Genomic DNA, 20,422 nt, shown 5'->3' with positions numbered 1-20,422 from the left:
CGTCCTCCTCTCAGTGCGCCTGCGCCGACTGAAGACCAGTGCGGCGCAGGCGCGAGATTTAGAAGGTAGACAGGGCTAGCCAGAGAACGAGAGCGTTCGCTGGCCCTGTCAATCAACATGAGGAGGGGGCGTCTTTATGAAAGGAGGATGCGGCAGCTACCAACAAGTAACCGCCCTACTTGCTGGTAGAGAGGTAATTTACATATTATAAAAGTCAGTTTTTTTTAAGAAACTGCTGAACGAAAAAGAGTAAGAGCATTATATATTGATAAATCGCAGTATAAGGATTTTAAGTAGCCAAAAAATGACTTTAGTGGGGTGACAGAAGCCCTTTAAGAGCACGCCATCTAGCTTCTAATGAGGGTGCGGTGTAATTACAACTGCTTGTCTGCACCAAAATATTAGCATGATCTTAAGAACCGCACCATGTGCATTATGTTACGGAAAAGCAGTTTTTTTGGTTTTGTTTTTTTAAATTGGAGATTTCACCCTTTGCAATCCACATGTAACACATTTCTACATTGAACATGCTGTGAGCTCCCTCTAGTGGCGGCTTTAGACTAGACTTTTAGCACAGAATGTTAGAACTATGGCACAGTGTTGAAATTTCTTGCGTATGGGCATAGCTCTTCTATGTAGAATACTCCCAACGCTGATTAACCGGTTACCCCCAAGGACGTACACTTTTTATTTCTCGTCAGAACCGGCTTAAGATCTGATGTATGGACCGATCCCGCCACCTTCTCCCTAACCGATGATATTGGGAGAGGAAAGGACTGAGCGCACTGAATTTCAAGGACTGATCCCTTTGATTTCCTGTGAGGTGTCTGGCAGCTATTTAAGAGGTATGGGAGCATTTAAGGGGTATTCCAGTTTTTAAACATTCTCCCCTTTCCACAGGATAGTGGATTACTATCCCCCACCGATCACAAGAACAGGGATACAATATCCCAAAATAAATGGAGCAGCATGTCAGGCTTCGGTAATCTCTATGGGAGTTCCGGAAATAGGCGAGCGCAGAACTCCTAAGAGGAGGCCTGGATCGGCAGTGCGCATGCTTCACATGCTGCCCCTTTTATTTCAGGAGGCTCCAAGGGGTATGGGGTTCTTTAGATCTGTGGGGATCCCACGGAGAGGGGATAACTTAACAACCAGAATACCCCTTTATGTGACTGATAATCATTATGTATGAAAGATACTAAAGTCCTTTGCTTTTGCCAATTGTGTATAAATCACAAAACTACCATTCTGGGAACATCGTTTATTGAACGGTACAAGCAGAAACAAGACATAGGCAGCATGAGACGCATTGAACATTCAAAGTAAAAACAACAACTCAGTGCTACACCCAGATGGATTTTCTCCCTGAGCCAGAAGTGGACACCATCTTGTAGATTCTCTCCGGCCCGGTGCATGGCTAGCAGGCAGGACGCGGGCTGCCCACTCTGGATTATTCTCCATCTTGTAATGTAGACTTCATGAAGACGTACGTGTAACAGCATGCAGCGTGAGGTAAGGCCTTGGACATTCAATAACCCAGGTACTGACAAAGCCTGCCGTCTTCATGAAGAGGATCTGGCAGTTCTCCTGACACACCATACCTCCTAAAATGACAATTTCTGGATTGTGCTGTCCCACTATTATTCCTCCTGGAAACATACTAACAACTGGATGTTACCATTCTCCTTGTCCAAAGGGTGTGTCCCTATACTCCACCGTCAGAAGCGATTGGACGGCACCAGGCTGTGTAGGGACACGCCCTACTGACAAGGGGAATACACTTGGTTGTCAGTTCATTCATACATTTACATGTTAAGGTTTGCACACCTCACATTTGTGTGTAGCATGTACACCATATTCATAGGGCAATATCAGGCAGGTGAAGACAATGAGACCCTTTTGGTAACGCATGGCACTGTATGGCATCAGGCATAGGTCTCCATTTTGCGCCTACATCCCGGCATATACGTTATGGGAGCAGAGCCTTAGGCAGGATGGGGGTGACCCTCCCAGCTCACCCCCGTGGTTCATTTCTAGGCAGATGTCCTCACCTCATGTACAATAAAGGCAGCTACAGCTTAGTGTGCACCTCTACAGGTGGAGGGTCACCATCAGTGAGGTACTTTACACCTCCATGAGTAAAAGGTGCGTTATCACCCATGTAATAATAATCATACACGTGCCACAATTATTAAAGACGAGCGGCCTCCAACGTGCTAGGTTCCCAACAGACTGGAGACCACTGCTTTAAGGGGAGCCCCTCACTCCTGCCATGCTGACCTGACTGAGGGCGGCCTAGTATAGTGACAGACCTGGGCTGGCAGGCTGAAGCTCCAGGAGATGAGTCCGATGAGACGTGTGGCCCCGCCTCCTGCCAATGACTGGCAGCTTTATTTGCAGTTACACATAGGAAAGAAAGTTGCCATTCAAGGTCAGGAGGCGGGGCCACACGTCTACCTTGCGGCAGCGGCACATGCTGCGAGGTTTGGCCTGGCGGTACTAGAAAAGCACTGCCTGACAGCCGGCTGAAATCGGCAGGTCTGTCACTATACTATGCTGCCCTCGGTGAAGGCAGAATGGTAGAGGTAACAAGTTCCCTTTAAAGGGAACCTGTCACCGGGATTTTGTGTATAGAGCTGAGGACATGGGTTGCTAGCACATCCGCAATATCCAGTCCCCATAGCTCTGTGTGCTTTTATTGTGTAAAAAAAATTTTTTTTAATACATATGCAAATTACCCTGAGATGAGTCCTGTACGTGAGATGAGTCGGGGACAGGACTCTCCTCAGGGTAATTTGCATATGTATCAAAATCGGTTTTTGTACACAATAAAAGCACACAGAGCTATGGGGACTGGGTATTGCGGATGTGCTAGCGGCCATCTAGCGGCCCATGTCATCAGCTCTATACACAAAATCCTGGTGACAGGTTCCCTTTGAATCAATCTCAAAAAGTCTCTTAGGGTTTTTTAATGCAGTTTTTTCTTTCAGAGAGTTTATTTATAAAATAGGAATCTATACAAACACCCCACAGCACCGGTTGGCAACCTCCGGAACACCAGCTGTTGTGAAAAAGTACAACTCCCAACATGCTCCTTTCACTTCTATAAAAATTTCAAGAACTGCTGAGTGACTGAGTGCTGGGAGCTGTAGTTTCGCAACAGCTGGAGCGCTAGAGGTTGCTGACCCCGCCGTACATCCACAGTTTCTTTGCGGTTTGCTTGCATGTAGTTTCCTACCATGGTGGTTTTTTTTGTTTTTTAGACATATACTCTATATTTCTCTGTAGAAATAAAAAAATGTGTAACAAATATGTGTAACAAATATGTGTATTCCCGTGAAATAATTCTGCAGCTTCTTTTCTTAGAACTCTGCGTTATGATGTTCCTCTGCTATGCAGCCTAACGCTGTGACATGGTCCAATCAGTGGTGACAGTATCAGAGTACAGGAACAAGCGGAACGCTAAGACTCCATTGTCCGTTTATTCATAAATAAACAGGAGGAATAACAGAGGAACGGCAGATCAGACAGCTATAAGAAAAGATACTCCAAGACTGTTATCTCACGAGTAATACAAGAATTTACTAAAACAGACATGTCAGGAAAGCAGACAGGTACTCTCTGTAAAGAGAAAACATCTGCACATGCAGCCGTGTGAGTGGTGTCTGCAAAGGGCATCTGTCAGCAGATTTGTACCTGTGACACTGTCCGACCTGTTACATGCGCGCTTGGCAGCTGAAGGCATCTGTGTTGGTCCCATGTTCATATGTGACCGCATTGCTGAGAAAAATTTAGTTTTATTATATGCAAATGAGCCTCTAATGGGGGCGTCACCATTACTCCTAGAGGCTCTGCTCTCTCTGCAGCTGCTGCGCCCTCTGCATTTTGATTGACAGGACCAGGTGTAAAAAGGTTTTCACTGCCTGGCCCTTTCAATCAAAGTGCAAAGGGCGCAGCAGCTGCAGAGAGAGCTGAGCCTCTAGGTGTAACGGTAACGCCCCCGTTGCTCCTCGCAGCTCATTTGCATATATTAAAACATGTTTTTGAGTAATGCGGGGACATGTGAACATAGGACCAACACAGATGCCTTCAGCTCCCATGTAACAGGTCGGACAGTGTCACAGGTACAAATCTGCTGACAGGTGCCTTTTAAACAAGGGGTTCTCCGGTAATAATGACATTTTACTAAGTGCCCACACAGCTTGCCCACTAAGCTAAGGATTTATACGGTGCAGCATGGTCATATGCTCTGCTGTAGCCAATGACTGGCTTCCATGGTGATGTGCTGGTTTTGGCCATGTCACCACTGAAGCCAGTCATTGGCTGCAGTGGAGCATGTGACCATGCTGCACCGGATGTAAACACTGTAGGGACTGGAACATGGAGGCGGCGCAGAAGACCGGAGGGACAGGGACCAGGTAAGTACAAATCCTTACCTTAGTGGGGCAGGCTGCGGGCACTTGGTAAAATGTCATTATTACCGGAGAACCCCTTTAAGCTGGTCATACACAATAGATTACACAAATGTGCATATGATAGGTGTTCACACTGCTGACGCAAAGTACACAGTACACAATGTTATTCTTAGGGGGCATCAAATTGGTGAAAAATACACATCCCTGTGTGTTACCTACAGCAAGCATGTGGCATTTGCCAGGGCAGTTCAGAGCATGAAGTGGAATGGGAGCCGAGCTGCAGTATGTCAGCACGGCCACTGGGGTGGACAGAACCTCCTGCTTCTGGCTCCGTCCACTGGTACCGGCGCCTGCAGAAAACAGCCGATTGGCAGGGGTGCCGGGTGTCAGACCCCCACATAAAGTGCACGGGTCAAGCTTGGATTCTTGACCAAAAATCCCAAATTGAATGAATTATATAACCTGATCCAATTATATAACCTGATCCAATCAGACCCCCACCCATCTGATACTGATCCTCAACATCTACAGGCTGGAAAACTTTTAATGCACAAGACCCAGTGTAGCCAGAAGTGTATATCTGACCTCTGAGCTACCAGCAAAGCAATTCACAGTAAAAGGTAGTTCCGGGACAAAAAACACTGACCAGAATAAAGAGGCCATGGTGGGACAGTGGTTTATCCTTTTGGGAAGCTGTGCCCAGTACTGCAGCTCAGCCCCATATCTAAGGACAGGCTATTAAAGGGGTTATAACTATTAGATCTACTGCTGGGACCCCCACCGATCATGAGAACAGGGACCCATGATCCACTGGAGCCCCCCACAAAATGAACAGAGCGGCCGGTCGAGCACGGCAATCATTTCTATTGGAGTTCGTATATCTTCGGAACTCCCATAGAAATGAATGAAGACCAGTCGATCTGTTCATTTTAGCGGGGCTCCTCATGATCCAAGCAATAGGACATCTAATAGTTATCCCTTATCCTGCGGAATAATTTAAAATAACAGGAATGCCCCTTTAATAGTCTAGTCCCAGAAAAGCCCTTAAAGGGATAACCAGATCACACAGCCCGTTTCTTCTATATAGAAGACTGATAACAGGCAGCAACTAAGATGCATCAACCCAGGCGGAGAGATTTGGCCCCCGCTGCGTACGGTCAGGCCACCGCTTTCATTTTCTAAAAAGGATCAGAAAAATGGGAGCTGGGATCTGATTGGCCACTATGACAAAATGAATAAAAGACAGCGAGAAGGCAGCAAGTGTCTGTACTTCTAGAACAGGCTATAAATAATAAACCACAGGCCTGAAGGCAGCATCATATGGGTCCCCGTGCTCTGCACGGGCAACCAGGCTACAGGTGAGCGGGGCAACTTCCAGCCTTAGCCTAAAAATAATAAAAAAACACAATCTGACACAACCTTAAATTTAAAATTACAAAAAAAAAAACTATATAAAAGGCTGCTCGGATTTCCAATTTTTTTAAAAAAAGGGGTTTTAGACAAATCCATCATAACGTTTGAGAACGTGAGCACATCCACTTTTCAATGCAACATGTTAAAGGGGAAGTCTTATCCCCTGACCAGCGGCTATCTCCAGCAGTCCCGTGCTCGACTGCTGTTCCATTCCTTCGGGGAAGTCAGGAGTCCAGTTCTTGTGACTGGTCGGGGTCTCAACAGTCAAATTCCCACAGATAACTCATCGCCTATCCCCTTTAAGGTATTGCCAATGCTAGTGGTTACAAGGGACAACAGGAGGGTCACTTTCGCAGTGTTGATAACCACAGCCATGAATAGGTTAATTCCCCCTTTCAAAAAAATTAAATATAACTCTTTAACAAAAAACTATTAAAGCCAGACAACATGTCTGTTCTCCTCACGTCTAATTTAGTGAATACAAGCGCTCCCCAGGAAACGGAAACAACCCGCCTTTTCTTAGAACTCAACGTTGCGATGTTCTTCTGTTATTCCTCCTGTAAAAGCACCAAAAACCTGTTTCCATTCCCCTTGACAATACTGCTGTCTTTACACACTTGGTACGGCCAGCCTTGATTGGACAGTCTCTCAGTGTTTAGGGACATGGGAAATGGAAACACTTAGGGGGTCATTTATCAAACTGGTGTAAAGTAGAACTGGCTTAGTTGCTCATAGAAACCAATCAGATTCCACCGTTCATTTTCCAAAGGAGCTGTGAGAAATGAACGGTAGAATCTGATTGGTTGCTATGGGCAACTAAGCCAGTTCTACTTTACACCATCTTGATAAATGACCCCATTAATCTATTCACTCACTTCCTGGAGGAATAACAGAGGAATGGCACAATGCAGTGTTCTACGAAAGGTGCTCTAGAACCGTTATTTCATAGGGAATGTCAGCATTTACTATAACAGACATGTCAGGAGAGGCGACAGGCCACCATTAAAGGGGTTTTCTGAGATATTTTTACCGATGACCTATCCCCTGCATTGGTCATTAGTATCTGATCGTTGGGGGGCCGACACCCAGGACTCTCACCGATCAGCTGTTGGAGACGACACCGGCCTATTCACAGCTTTCCCAAGGCCATGCACAGCATTAAAGTGAATAGGCCTGAACTGCAATACCCGGCACAGCCTCTATACAACATACAGCGCTGTCCTTGGGGAGCATAGAGAAGGCCGCGGCACTCACAGGGGCGCCGGTGCCTACTCAAACAGCTGATCGGTGGCGGTCCCGAGTGTAGGACCCCCACCGATCAGATACTGATGACCTATCCAGAAGATGGGTCATCAGTAAAAATATCTCGGAAAACCCTTTAATTTACACGAGAGCCTTGTACCTTGTGCACTCGTGTATTACTGCGGTGGTCCATCTGATATGGGGTATTATGGACAAGGTCTTGTTATAAAACACAATGTGTAGAGATTGCGTTACATTCAGCTTTTTCTTCAATGGCTCCTGTCACCTACATATAACGGTGGCCGCTATTATACGGGCTTAACCAGTATTCACATGGGAACGCCCTGTGAATTACTGCCACCCTTATGGCAGAAGGCGCTTTGGTCCTAATGCCAATAGTAAGCCCATGACAGCTGGTTTACCCGGTAGCTTGGCGGCCACCATTATGTGTAGGTGAAATATTCAGCCAAAGACATTAATATGAAAACTCCATGGATCTGTTACAGATAGACAAGTCTTCAGTAGCAGCTTACAGAATAACAAACCAGTGTTTAAAACCGAGAGGAGCAGAGTCGGCCGCTTCTCGGCACGCGCTGAGAAGATTCATATTCTGACCCATTCACAGAATGACTCTCCACCGAGGACGTTGTCTGCAAGTCTCATAAGGGCACCAAAGACTTAGAACGTGGCACGTGGAATCAGTAGAAGTGCTTCCGGTTTCTTTCCTGCCACTTGTTGTACACAATGAGCAGTATAACTCCGGCAAAGACCACGCCGAGCAGCGAGAAGAAGACAATTAGGAAGAGTGCAAAACCGCTCATGGACTCAGCCGAATCCTCCACTAAAAGGACAGCACAGAGGAAGGTCACATCATTGACAGTATCTCATTTCATTCTATGTTCAGCTTTATTTACTTCCATAGGTACAAAGCATGGTATGCGAAATCCCCTCCTGCTATGCATTCTACATTACATTGCATTTCTGACACCAGCGCAGTGACTAGATCAACGGGGCATTTGCCAGCACCTCTTCTAAATGCGTGGGCTGAAGTCCGCCCGACGTTGCCAGTACCCGTACAATCCTATTACAGGCTTAGGCCGGACGTGTCGTCAGACGCCATCTGCCCGGCATGTTTAAAAAGCGCGACATGTCCCCCAGCGCCAATACGCCATCCTCCATGACATTTTCGGCAGCCTGACATTATGGTAAGCTCCTACCGACCACCACTATATTTGTTTATCACCTCATGACCCTATTGTCTTATATAGGTACTGCCTTATCCGATCTAGATGTGGTCGTATCTCGTATAATTTCCCCGATATGGTCCATATAGACTTATCCTAAACGTATATTCTGTGCTGCCTGCCACTTGCTCATAGATTCTACTGTATTGTAACACCCAAACCCATAGCTATGGAATCTACAGTATACTACAGTTCAAACTATATAGTCTTGCATACATGGGGATCTCAACATCCTGTTGAAGTAACAATATTATTGTCGGTAGCAAATTTAACTGGTTCTAATATATGTTTAATGTATATCTATTGTACTTCCATTACATTCCCAGCATTCTTCGCCATCACGGCTGCAACGCACTGTATAAAAGACCTCTGGGAAGATCATCTATTTATACAGAAGGATATATGCATTCCTTTTGATGTTTTACATATGACAATTTTATGTTATATGATACAAAACCATTATTCTTTATTTACTATTTTCTGGATGAACACTATAGGCCGTGAACAAGGATTAGACCGAAACGTTGGCCAATGGCTCCTTGTTAATCTTTGCATGGAATACATTTTCTTACTCCTGCACATTACAATTGAGTGCCTGGGCCTTACTCTGTCTGATGGAAGATCACAGTCATGCAACACACACACATAGCACGGAAGAGGAGAGAAAACCCAGGGGACCTACCTCCTGGCAGCTTCATGTTATCGACACTTGGAAGGAAAACTTCCTTGTCCATCTTCTCCTCCGACGGCGTGCGCTCCACGGTGATCTGGTACAACTTCAGAGAGATGATGTCATGGTTGTCTGGGAGGAGGATGGGACAGAGTTATGTGCTGCAGGGTTACCTACCTATTCCATAACACTGATTTACCCCATGGTTTGCATATAACCCTATAACCCCCATTTCAGTCATCTAAGCCATATCCACCAGTTATGCCATAAATGTATCCACCTATGGGGGGGGGGGGGGGGGGTCCCCTGACCCCTGTCTTGCGGCTGTTTGCGCATAGATGGCTGCACATTTGTGATTCTCGCCATTCACTTCTACAGGTGTTCCAAAAAATATCTGAGCATCCTTACACATGCTTAAAGGGGTTGACCCATCTGGGACATTGATGGTCTAACCAGGCCCCTGATGAAGAACGACTTTGAAAACGCATAGGGACTTTGGAGATAAGGTATACACAAAGGAGGACAGGTTCATAGGGTTAACAGAGACCTACAGGGACGTTGTAAGAACTGGAATCAACTACCTGATTAACGCTGCTCCCCCTATTATCTCTGCTGACATTAAGGCCTCACGCACATGGCCATCGCATACAGCGGGTCCGCAATACACGGGGCACCGTCCGTGTGCGCCCCGATCTGTCACAAATTGCGGGGCCCCAATGCATGGAACGGCCGCACAACGGCCATGTGCATGAGGCCTAAAGGAGTATTCTGGATACATTAAGTTATTCCCTATCCGCAGGATAGGGGATAACTATTAGATTGGTGGGGGTCCTATCACTGGGATCCTGCCAATCATGAGAACGGGGGCCCCATACACCCTGCAGCCCCCCTGAAATGAAGGAAGTGGCCAGTCAGGCATGCATGTGGCAGATCCATTCATTTCTATGGGCATTCCGGAGATAGCCGAGTACAGTGCTCGGATATCTCCAGAATTCAAATAGAAATGAATGGAACGGCTACACGCACGCCTGACTGGCCCTGCAGCACATACAAGTCGGGGGACCATGGTCTTGATATGTGTGGGTCCAAGAGGTGTATAGGCCATAAATGTTGACATGGGAATAAACCTTTATCAACCCTTAATCCTACCTGTAAGGTCTCCTGTAGCTGCTGAAGCCCCAAAGTAATAACCACGGGGCAAGCGCACACCAGGAACATCCAGGCAATCCCTCCATTCCTGCTTTCCATCAATGTCAACCATGATCTGCAAACGATAGAGACGATGAAGATCACACGGTAAGAGTTTGGCAAGAATTGAATATCAGATAAATATCGCTCTCCTTAAAAGGTGAATAAGTAAAGGTTTTACTTTCGATGCGATATTTACAGTATTATTATTCCAAGGGGAGAAGGGTGTCCTGTCCATGGACACCGGGTATAACATTATGTCGCCTAGTCACTGTTTTCTGAGCTCAGCATCGCTGATCTGAACGCCGTGACCATGAAAACTGCTTACATACTGGAGAAGTAAGTAAAAAGGCATAATCTTACCGTCAGCCTACGCTTTACATAGCGTATGACAAGGAAAGTGTCGTGGTTGAGATTCCTAACCATGGCTGTGCATCCCCCGAGCTCAGTAGGATGGCCATCCCGGGTGTGATCATATATCAGCGATCCATTGCTCACCATTGCCGACACATAAGGAAATATACGCTGGTGAAAGAGAGCAGGGAAATATCAGGATGACTCTAATACAACCTCACACCGTAGTCTCCATACCGGATGTTACCAGGCCACAATGGTAATGAACAGTCATGCTAATGGCGGGTCTTTTCCTCATCCATCAACATGCTGCCAAATGTGGAGATGACCAGCTTCATGCCGACTGCCCCCTCATTACTATGACATAGGCCTCATGCACACGACCGTTGTTCTGGTCCGCATCCGAGCCGCAGTTTTTGCGGCTCAGTGCGGACCCATTCACTTCAATGGGGCCGCAAAAGATGAGGACAGCACTCCGTGTGCTGTCCGCATCCGTTGCTCCGTTACATAGCCCCGGATCCGAAAAAAACGGAACGGTCGTGTGCATGAAGCCATACAGAGAGGGCCGGCTAATATCGACCACCCTCATTAGGCGCTATGGGGGCGGGAGGGGTAAGTTGCTCAACACATTGCTGGCTTTGCTTGTTTTGGCCCTTTGGGACGGGCAGAAGTCAACCTGGCCTATTTTTTTTTGCCTCACTGAGGGCACCTCGAAACTCTTTTTGAGATCCTCCCTGTACACTACATTTGGCTGGTTCTTGAATTGTGCATTATATTACGGGAGCTCTGAGAAACATATGGTCTGTGCAGTAAGCCATGGCTGATGATCACGCCACAATGAGTTTAGTCTAGGAGGCAGAGCTCATCTTATCTAGCAGCTCATGAAGCTGCGTACAGGCACTAAACACTGGAAATTAATCCGTGCAGAAGGGAAATGACTGTATAAGATGATTACTGTCTGTAGAGATATATACAGTACAGACCAAAAGTTTGGACACACCTTCTCATTCAAAGAGTTCTCTTTATTTTCATGACTATGAAAATTGTAGATTCACACTGAAGGCATCAAAACTATGAATTAACACATGTGGAATTATATACATAACAAAAAAGTGTGAAACAACTGAAAATATGTAATATTCTAGGTTCTTCAAAGTAGCCACCTTTTGCTTTGATTACTGCTTTGCACACTCTTGGCATTCTCTTGATGAGCTTCAAGAGGTAGTCACCTGAAATGGTCTTCCAACAGTCTTGAAGGAGTTCCCAGAGATGCTTAGCACTTGTTGGCCCTTTTGCCTTCACTCTGCGGTCCAGCTCACCCCAAACCATCTCTATTGGGTTCAGGTCCGGTGACTGTGGAGGCCAGGTCATCTGGCGCAGCACCCCATCACTCTCCTTCATGGTCAAATAGCCCTTACTTTCAAAGTTTTCCCAATTTTTCGGACTGACTGACCTTCATTCCTTAAAGTAATGATGGCCACTCGTTTTTCTTTACTTAGCTGCTTTTTTCTTGCCATAATACAAATTCTAACAGTCTATTCAGTAGGACTATCAGCTGTGTATCCACCTGACTTCTCCACAACGCAACTGATGGTCCCAACCCCATTTATAAGGCAAGAAATCCCACTTATTAAACCTGACAGGGCACACCTGTGAAGTGAAAACCATTTCAGGTGACTACCTCCTGAAGCTCATCAAGAGAATGCCAAGAGTGTGCAAAGCAGTAATCAAAGCAAAAGGTGGCTACTTTGAAGAACCTAGAATATGACATATTTTCAGTTGTTTCACACTTTTTTGTTATGTATATAATTCCACATGTGTTAATTCATAGTTTTGATGCCTTCAGTGTGAATCTACAATTTTCATAGTCATGAAAATAAAGAAAACTCTTTGAATGAGAAGGTGTGTCCAAACTTTTGGTCTGTACTGTATATATATGGCAAGGCTCACCCTGAACCATGTCAGCCGATCAGCCAGGGCACAGTGCACCTTTATTCACAGTCTAGTGCACCTCGCTGCTTGCTTGTCCAGATTTGGTGTGCAAATCTATGCCAAAACGCAGGGTTAATGAACGTTACAGTTACTGATAATACAACCATCTGCATCCGTTATGAATGGATCCGGTTGTATTATCTTTAACATAGCCAAGACTGATCCATCATGAACTCCACTAAAAGTCAATAGGGGACGGATCAGTTTTCTATTGTGTCAGAGAAAACGGATCCGTCCCCATTGACTGGCATTGTGGGTCATGACGGATATGTCTTGCTCCGCATGCTGCAGTTTGCTCTCCGGTATGCGAACGCAACCAAACGAAACGGAAGGCTTTTTGGAGCACTCCATTCTGTTCAGTTACGTTTTGTCCCCATTGACAATGAATGGGGACAAAACGGAAGCGTTTTTCTCTGGTATTGAGACCCTATGACGGATCTCAGTACTAGAAAATAGAAACACTAGTGTGAAAGTGGCTTTAAAAGGTCATTCCGGCCATATAATGGTGATTATACTAACCTCAGTGATCCCCTCCTGCTGCTCCGGCAATGCCCGGTCCCTGCTGACACAGCAGGAAATGTCTGTGCATGGCACTCGGCCAATCACTGGCCACAACTATGACCCGCCTTACCCAGTGATTGGCTGAGCAGCATTCCCTGCTTTGTCTGGACATCAAGAGGAAGTTAGAGCACAGCCATGGACCCCGACAACATAGGAGCAGCAGCAGACGGGGAGGAGAGTATAAGCTGGGTTTTTACACACACCATTTGTATCCTACTGCAACCCGTATTGGCTGGAACACCCCTTTAAGCCTGTGCTGTTCATACTGGCTTTCAACATGAGGTAATCATTTACAAGGGGCACATTTTTTTCTATATAACCTTTGACTTGTAAGTTGTGAAAGGTGGAAGAGTGGAGAAGGAACCACAGACAGCTGTCTGAAGGGGGCACCGGAGCCCCTTTGCTCTAGCATGCAATGGGGGCCACAGCACCAAGATCTCCACATATCACAATTTTTCTAATACATGCATGACATGTACGAAATAGCAAGCAACATTTTACATGTATGAACAGAAATGATCCTGGAGTTATAGGCAAAAAAATTGCTATTTAAAGGTGTTGTCCAGTTTTCTCATAAAGATGGCCTATCCTCCGGATCGGTCATCAATATCAGACCGGCAGGGGGGGCGACTCCCGGCACGCCTACTGATTAGCAATTTGTGGAGAGCCGGCAGCACTCGTATGAGCACCGCATTCTCTTCAACGTTTACATCTGCTCCTTGCCATGGGATAGAGCAGATGCAATTACAATGCTCGCCGCCGCAATGTTGACAGCGAGCAGGAAAATCGTGAAGAGAACGCAGCACTGCAGTCTTTTCAAATAGCTGATCGGTAGCGCCGATCTGCTATTGATGAACCATCCTTAGGATACGTCATCTATATGAGAAAAAAGGAACCGACCCTTTAAAGGGGTATTCCGGCTGAAAAAGCAACTGCAAGGACCCCGGTTCTTACAGCACGACCGGAGTTAATAATCATGGGGTCAAGCGCTTACTCTGCTACAGAAACTGCCATACGGAGGGCATGCTCCTCCTCATCAAAACTGGGGGGGACACAGCAATTAAACTTATATTACCCCCCACACCCAGTGGATAGGTGAGGTGATGAATATTTCTAGTCGGAGTAGCCATTTAATGTTAGAGGAAGACGAGGCACAGGAGGCAGCCAGTGGCAGGAAATAGAAGAGCGATGGCAGATAGCATGTGCAGAAAGTGTATCACAAGAGAAAGAAGACGAAGAAAGGCAAGCTTATTAATAGAGCCACTTAATATACCTGATTCCCTGCGGAGTACCTTTTCTTCTGAGACGGCCGTCCAGAAGCAGAGGAGAAAGCACACACAACAAACATTGCATCTTAGTAACAGGAGGAGCCAGCACAGATCACCCGCTGAACGCGCCTCCGCCAGAGGGGGACCACACTTATTATACACCGGCAGTGTCCTAGAATATTACCACCTCATATATATATATATATATATATATATATATATACTGATCGCTTCCCCTACCATTACTCCCACCGACGTGTCCAATTCTGTATCGTCTTTTCTCTGCATCGTGTCATTCTTCTATTATTCCTCTGGGAAATGTATCGATGGCCTGACAACTTGTGTTACCACCCCCCAACGTGTCTCTAGACGCTCTCGGACAGTCAGCGATAGCAGAGCAAATGTAGGGGGCACAATCTACGGACAAGGGGGAATGGTACACCCCAGTTATCAATTCATCTATACATTTCCCAGAGGAAGAACAGAGGAGCGACTCTATGCCAACTTCTAAGAAAAGCCGCTTTTCCTCAAACAAACGTATCAAATAGAATCGCTTTTAAACTAAAATTAACATTTCTCTAATATTCACCTTGTCATTTCTTTCTCGCCTAATCTATTACCAGACACGGCCACATTAGAGGCAGCATCACCGAACAAAAGTTATAAACGCCTAATAAAACATAACCTTTAATATCACAAAAAAAAAAAAAATCAAATACAAAACTCCCACAATAATGTCACTTAATATTTAGTATATTAAAGGCACTACCGTATTGAGTATGGGTTACTTAGGTAGACTATGCTGTAGCCAGGACACTATGGGGGTCAGTTATCAAAACTGGTGTAAAGTAGAACTGGCCTAGTTGCCCATAGCAACCAATCACATTTCACCTTTCATTTTTCAGAGCTGCTTTGGAAAATAAAAGGAGGAATCTGATTGGCTGCTATGGGCAACTAAGCCACTTCTACTTCACACCAGTTTTGATAAATGACCCCCTACGTGTGTCCGGCCCTTCTGTACTCACGATGAATGTGGTTCCACACTGCATTAGGGCTTCTTGTGTAGAGAAGTGGGGTCCACAGTGAAGTTCGGTCTGCTGTCCCTATACGTCCCTTCACTACTCCTGCCTACAAGCGGAGCACCTGCCCCCAAAAGGGGCGACCCCACTTCTAGGTGGCTACACCCTTAATGCCCCTACAATAACCCTCATTTAATGCCCAACTTCCACAGGGTGGATCCCAGGATTTGAACGCCCCGACGCGTTTCTCCAGTGCCTAGGATATGCTGGTTCTTCAAGGGACCTTGGGTTAACTAGGCTATACAGACAATACTGTGTTAGAGATCCAGTGGCCACCTCCCATAGATGTTACTGTGCCCAAGGTATGTAGAGGCCAGCGCCTCTACGTAACTTAAGCACATCAAGCGCCAGCGCAGGGCTTAATGAATGACGCCATTAGTCTGTAAACAGTGGATGCTGATGGACATCAGGATGGCCGCGGCCCTCATGATTCCCCCATGTCTCCACTGTCCTGACTGCATCCTCTACACTGACGCCTGTATTTGCACATGGGCTGAATGTTTTAAACGAGGGATGCCCAACCTGCGGGACTCCAGCTGTTGCAAATCTACAACTCCCAGCATACCCGGACATAGTTTTGCCACAGGCTGGGCATCCCTGCTTTAAACAACGGCTAACCATGTGACCGCTGCCATTTTGATTGCCATAAATACGGTGCCCACCTCACCTGCATCCATTGTTGGCAGACTGAATTCATGAGCAGTGGGGGACAGAGGGGCTGCTCTAGCACAAGAGGGGGCTTGGCGTGCCCTACGCTAGTGACCACAAGATTATGGCATTTTATAGATTCTTCTAGGAGGCCGCCAACCCCTTTAATCTGCCTATGTGACCACAACAACCAGCAATGAGATCAAGAGAAACATGGCGTATGCCAATACGATCATGGAAAGCTACGGTAAAGGACGTCTCAGGTATCGTAGACTCGCACTTACTTCATGCTGCTTCTCCTCGTTCGGATACGTGTCCACAAACACGCCAAGCCCCACAAAGTTATGTTTACTTCCAAACACGGAGCCTGCAACATCAGATCAGACAAAATCACGTTAAAGCACATGGAGAAACGCTGCTGAAAAAACGTAAAGGGAAACGGCTTCTAACCTTCCTGCATTCGATCCTTGGTGAACCAGATGGCAAAGCCATCACCGTTTAGGTTTTTCTTGCCTTGTCCATGGATTTTGAAGTGAACTTGTAGCTCCCAATCCCGTAGGTAGCAGGGCTGGAAAAAATAATTTTATGTACAATATTTAAAGGGGTCGTCCCATGAAAAATATTCTTCAGTTTTCAAACCAGCACCTGGATCTGAAGACTTTTGCAATTGCATGTAATTAAAAATGTAGTATAACCGCTGAGTTATTGAAAAAAATGTATCTGTATAGCGCCACCTGCTGTTTGTTCTTATACTTATTTCTCTGTTCACTCTAGTAACATTGCTGAGGTGGTCGCACGTGCTCAGTTCCATCCTTCTCCTGATACCAACCTTATCTACTTTTAGAAGCTGTGAAGGGGAGAAAGCTGTGGTAGAAAGGACCCCCCCCCCCTTCTTGCCCCACTCAGCCCCTCTGACATTTCATGCTCCGATGCTCTCCCTTGCATCGCGCAGGACGAGGGTCGTTTTGTTTATATTTTCACACTGCTAGGAGGAGGCTTCCGCCTATCAGTGTTCTCGGTGACGTCACGACACTGATGGGCGGGCTTTAGCACTGGCTAGGGAAGCGCTAAAGCCCGCCCGTTAGTGTCTGTCAAGTCCCCGTGCTCACTGCTAGGCGGAAGCCTCTGCCTAGCATTCCCATGGAGAGCCCAGTACATCACCGGATCTGCTGAAGAAGCCTTTGCCTTGCGCGATTCAGCAAAGGGCAAGGGAGAGAATCAGCGCATCAAATGCTCTGATGCTCCACTCAGAGGGGCTGCCTGGGTAAAGATGGGGATATGTCCGGTTTTAGCTCATAACCTGGACAACCTCTTTAAAGGATAGGTCCTCAATATTAAAGTCCTGAAATACCCTTTAATAGATTCATGTAAAGCCTCATGCAGACATCCGTGGAACACTGGACTGGCATTGCAGGAGCGCACAGTGTCATTGGTTGCTATGACTCCGTGCGCTCCTCCAATGCCAGTCCGGTATCTCACGGACCGTGTTCCACGGATGTCTGCATGAGGCTTAATTATATGCATTCTGACAAGCTCTCTCTACCAATCACTTGACCAGGAGGATGAAGATTTCTAACTATATGAAACTATAAAGTAAAGCTAAGCCAAACCTGAAACAGTACAGCAATCCCTGTGTCTACTTACCATTCGGTTCCACACAGCCCCTCGTTTGCTCTGTAAGTCTGGGGTCAGGCGGACATATTGAGGAGTAACCAGCACACTGCCCATCAAGTCCCATAGTGATGAAGAAGAAGAGCCCACACCTGAGAAATAAAAAAATAAAATAACGTTGCTTTATGACCTCAAAGTTCCTGCAAAAAAAAATGCGTATAGCAGCACAACGAAAAAATAAATAAAACCTTATCTTGTGGTGGTGCCAGCCTGAAGTTCCCCCTTGGATGCGTCATGTATGAAGAAACCGCAGCACTCGCTTGTCTTCAATTCTGTGGAATTTATTTCACCAGCAAAAATGCGACGTTTCGACCGTAATGGTCTTTCCCAAGCCTGAGAAAGACCATTAAGGTCGAAACGTCGCATTTTTGCGAGTGCTGCGGTTTCTTCATACATGACTCAAAGTTCCTGCTGACATTCTGACGCAGCCCTGGACAGGGCCAGAACCATCCTCCCCCCGGAGAAGGCGCACATAAGGCTTCTTGCACACGAACGTTGTGTGCCCATGGCTGTATTGCAGCCCGCACGCCGCATTACGGATGCAAACTGCGGTTCCGCAATGCACGGAACGGATGCACAACGACCGTGTGCAAAAGGCCTAAGGATGATTCAGGAGTCCGCACAAGCGTCAAGAAGAGGAAAATTTCCGGCCCCATCCACAGCACCTCATCCATCCTGGGCCGCAGATATTCAGACTGAAGAATGTGACGTCGGTGGATATACGATTTCAGAGCCGCGTCATGTGACCAGGTGCCAGAGCGGCCGATCCAAACAATTTTCACATTTGCGTTTTGCATTCCAGTTTCGAGATCCGGCATTGATTGTCAATGGGGACAAAACAGAACAAACCAAATCAAGCTACGGTTTTGTGTCAGGTCTGCGAAACTTAATCCGACACTAAAAACAACCTAAGTCAGTGGTGCCGATGCCTGGGTGTCGGACCCCCACCGATCAGATACTGATGACCTATCCTGAGAATAGGTCGTCAGTATCAAAAATCGCAGAAAACCCCTTTAATGTCTCTGGATCTAGTGGGATGTGATAAAAGCTCCTGCAGCTGTAGTGTGAAGGATCCTAGTAGGATGACAAGTCCCTGAAAACCTCTCTAAGGGTACTTTCACACTAGCGGCAGGACGGATCTGTCCTGCCGCTATTTCGCCGTGCTGCCGCTCCGTCCCCATTTACTATAATGGGGGCGGAGCTCCGGAGCAGCACGGCAGTGCACGGCGAAAGGCCGCCGGACTAAAAGTACTGCATGTCCGACTTTTTAGTCCGGCGGCCTCTCACCGCGCACTGCCGTGCTGCGCCGGAGCTCCGCTCCCGTCCCCATTATAGTCAATGAGGATGGAGCGGCAACCAGCGGCACGGCAAAATAGCGGCAGGACGTATCGGACAGGGTGAACAGCCTGTCAGATCCGTCCTGCCGCTAGTATGAAAGTACCCTTAGGCTACTTTCATACTTGCGGCAGAGTGATCCGGTAAGCAGTTCCGTCGCCGGAACTGCCTGCCGAATCCGGCAAAACGTATGCCAACTGATGGCATTTGGAGAGACTTATCAGGATCCTGATCAGTCAGAAAAATGCATTGAAATGCCGGACCCGTCTTTCCAGTGTCATCCGTCAAAACGGATCCAGCATTTACTTTTTTCACCTTTTTTTCGGTATCCGCACTAATACATTCCTATGGAAAAAAATGCTGGATCCGGCATTCCGGCAAGTCTTCTGTTTTTTTGCTGGCGATAAAACAGTAGCATGCTGCGGTTTTCTTTTTTGCCTGATCAGTCAAAAAGATTTTACTGAAGACGTCCTGATGCATCCTGAACGGATTACTCTCCATTCAGAATGCATGGGGATACAACTGATCAGTTCTTTTCCGGCATTGAGCCCCTAGGACGGAACTCAGTGCCGGAAAAGAAAAACGCAAGTGTGAAAGTACCCTTCTATCCTCCTTGATTATTTGGGGTGACACATACTGGAGCAGTAGACGCACTGTATGAAGTTGCTGTGTGCACAGGCGCCAATCCCCCCCAGCCACATGATTACTCAGTACAACCCGCAGTCACACGTCCTCTCCACCCTTCCCCGCCGTCTCCCGGTCCTCTGGCCGCCCCTGTGCCACCTGACGACTCACCCTGATAGGGCTTACTCAGCGAGTGCTCCCTCTTCAGGTACTCCTCGGTCTGATCGGCAGCCGCAGTGCAGAGCCACACCAGCAGCAGCTGAATGACACCGGAGCACAAGCCCCCCGCCCGGACCCTGAACCCGACTCTCCGGTCACCCGCTGCCGCCATCTTGCTACTCTCCTCTCAGTAAACTGACAGCAACCAATCAGAAACCAAGGAGACGAAGCGGCGATCAGAAGCTTCCGGAACACTGAGCGTTACCATTGGAAATGCGAAGAACCAATGGGATGACAGATGGGCGGTGCTTCGTAAATGCTGCAGTCTGATTGGTTGGTTAAATGTGAGGCTGGTTACCTGGGTTACGGGGGCGGTAGTAATGTTTACTGTCAGTCGGGGGGAGCGCAGACTGTTACTACACAGCGCTGCCGCTAATTAGCCATTTATGTAGTTAAGAGCTCTCCCATCCTAATCTATTTTTAATATCTTAACCCCTTGAGGACTGGGTCAGCTTTTTGCCTTGAGAACATCACTCATGTTATTTTCATATTTGCAGTC

The 20,422-nt window shown here is 46.9% G+C and overlaps 1 protein-coding gene across 2 annotated transcripts; it reads right to left on the bottom strand.

Annotated features, from left to right (window-relative positions):
* Positions 1–6,644: 6,644 nt before the first annotated feature.
* Positions 6,645–20,040, bottom strand: LMAN2L (lectin, mannose binding 2 like). 2 transcript variants are annotated; one of them, XM_044279236.1, is made up of 9 exons: positions 19,876–20,040; positions 17,719–17,837; positions 16,525–16,642; positions 16,359–16,441; positions 14,353–14,379; positions 10,536–10,697; positions 10,134–10,248; positions 8,997–9,116; positions 6,645–7,911 (listed from the first exon to the last, which is right to left on the bottom strand). In XM_044279236.1, the coding sequence occupies exons 1-9, from the start codon at positions 20,033–20,035 to the stop codon at positions 7,769–7,771; spliced, it is 1,047 nt and encodes a 348-aa protein (XP_044135171.1). In that variant the 5' UTR covers positions 20,036–20,040; the 3' UTR covers positions 6,645–7,768. The 2 variants fall into 2 exon arrangements, with proteins under 2 accessions (XP_044135171.1, XP_044135172.1); XM_044279237.1 differs by lacking the exon at positions 14,353–14,379.
* Between the last annotated feature and the right edge of the window lie 382 nt (positions 20,041–20,422).

This window comes from Bufo gargarizans, chromosome 2 (genome assembly GCF_014858855.1).
Source record: "Bufo gargarizans isolate SCDJY-AF-19 chromosome 2, ASM1485885v1, whole genome shotgun sequence".
Lineage (NCBI taxonomy): Eukaryota > Metazoa > Chordata > Amphibia > Anura > Bufonidae > Bufo > Bufo gargarizans.
Note: the sequence above shows the minus strand (reverse complement) of the source record. Positions and strands in the feature narration are given on the sequence as shown.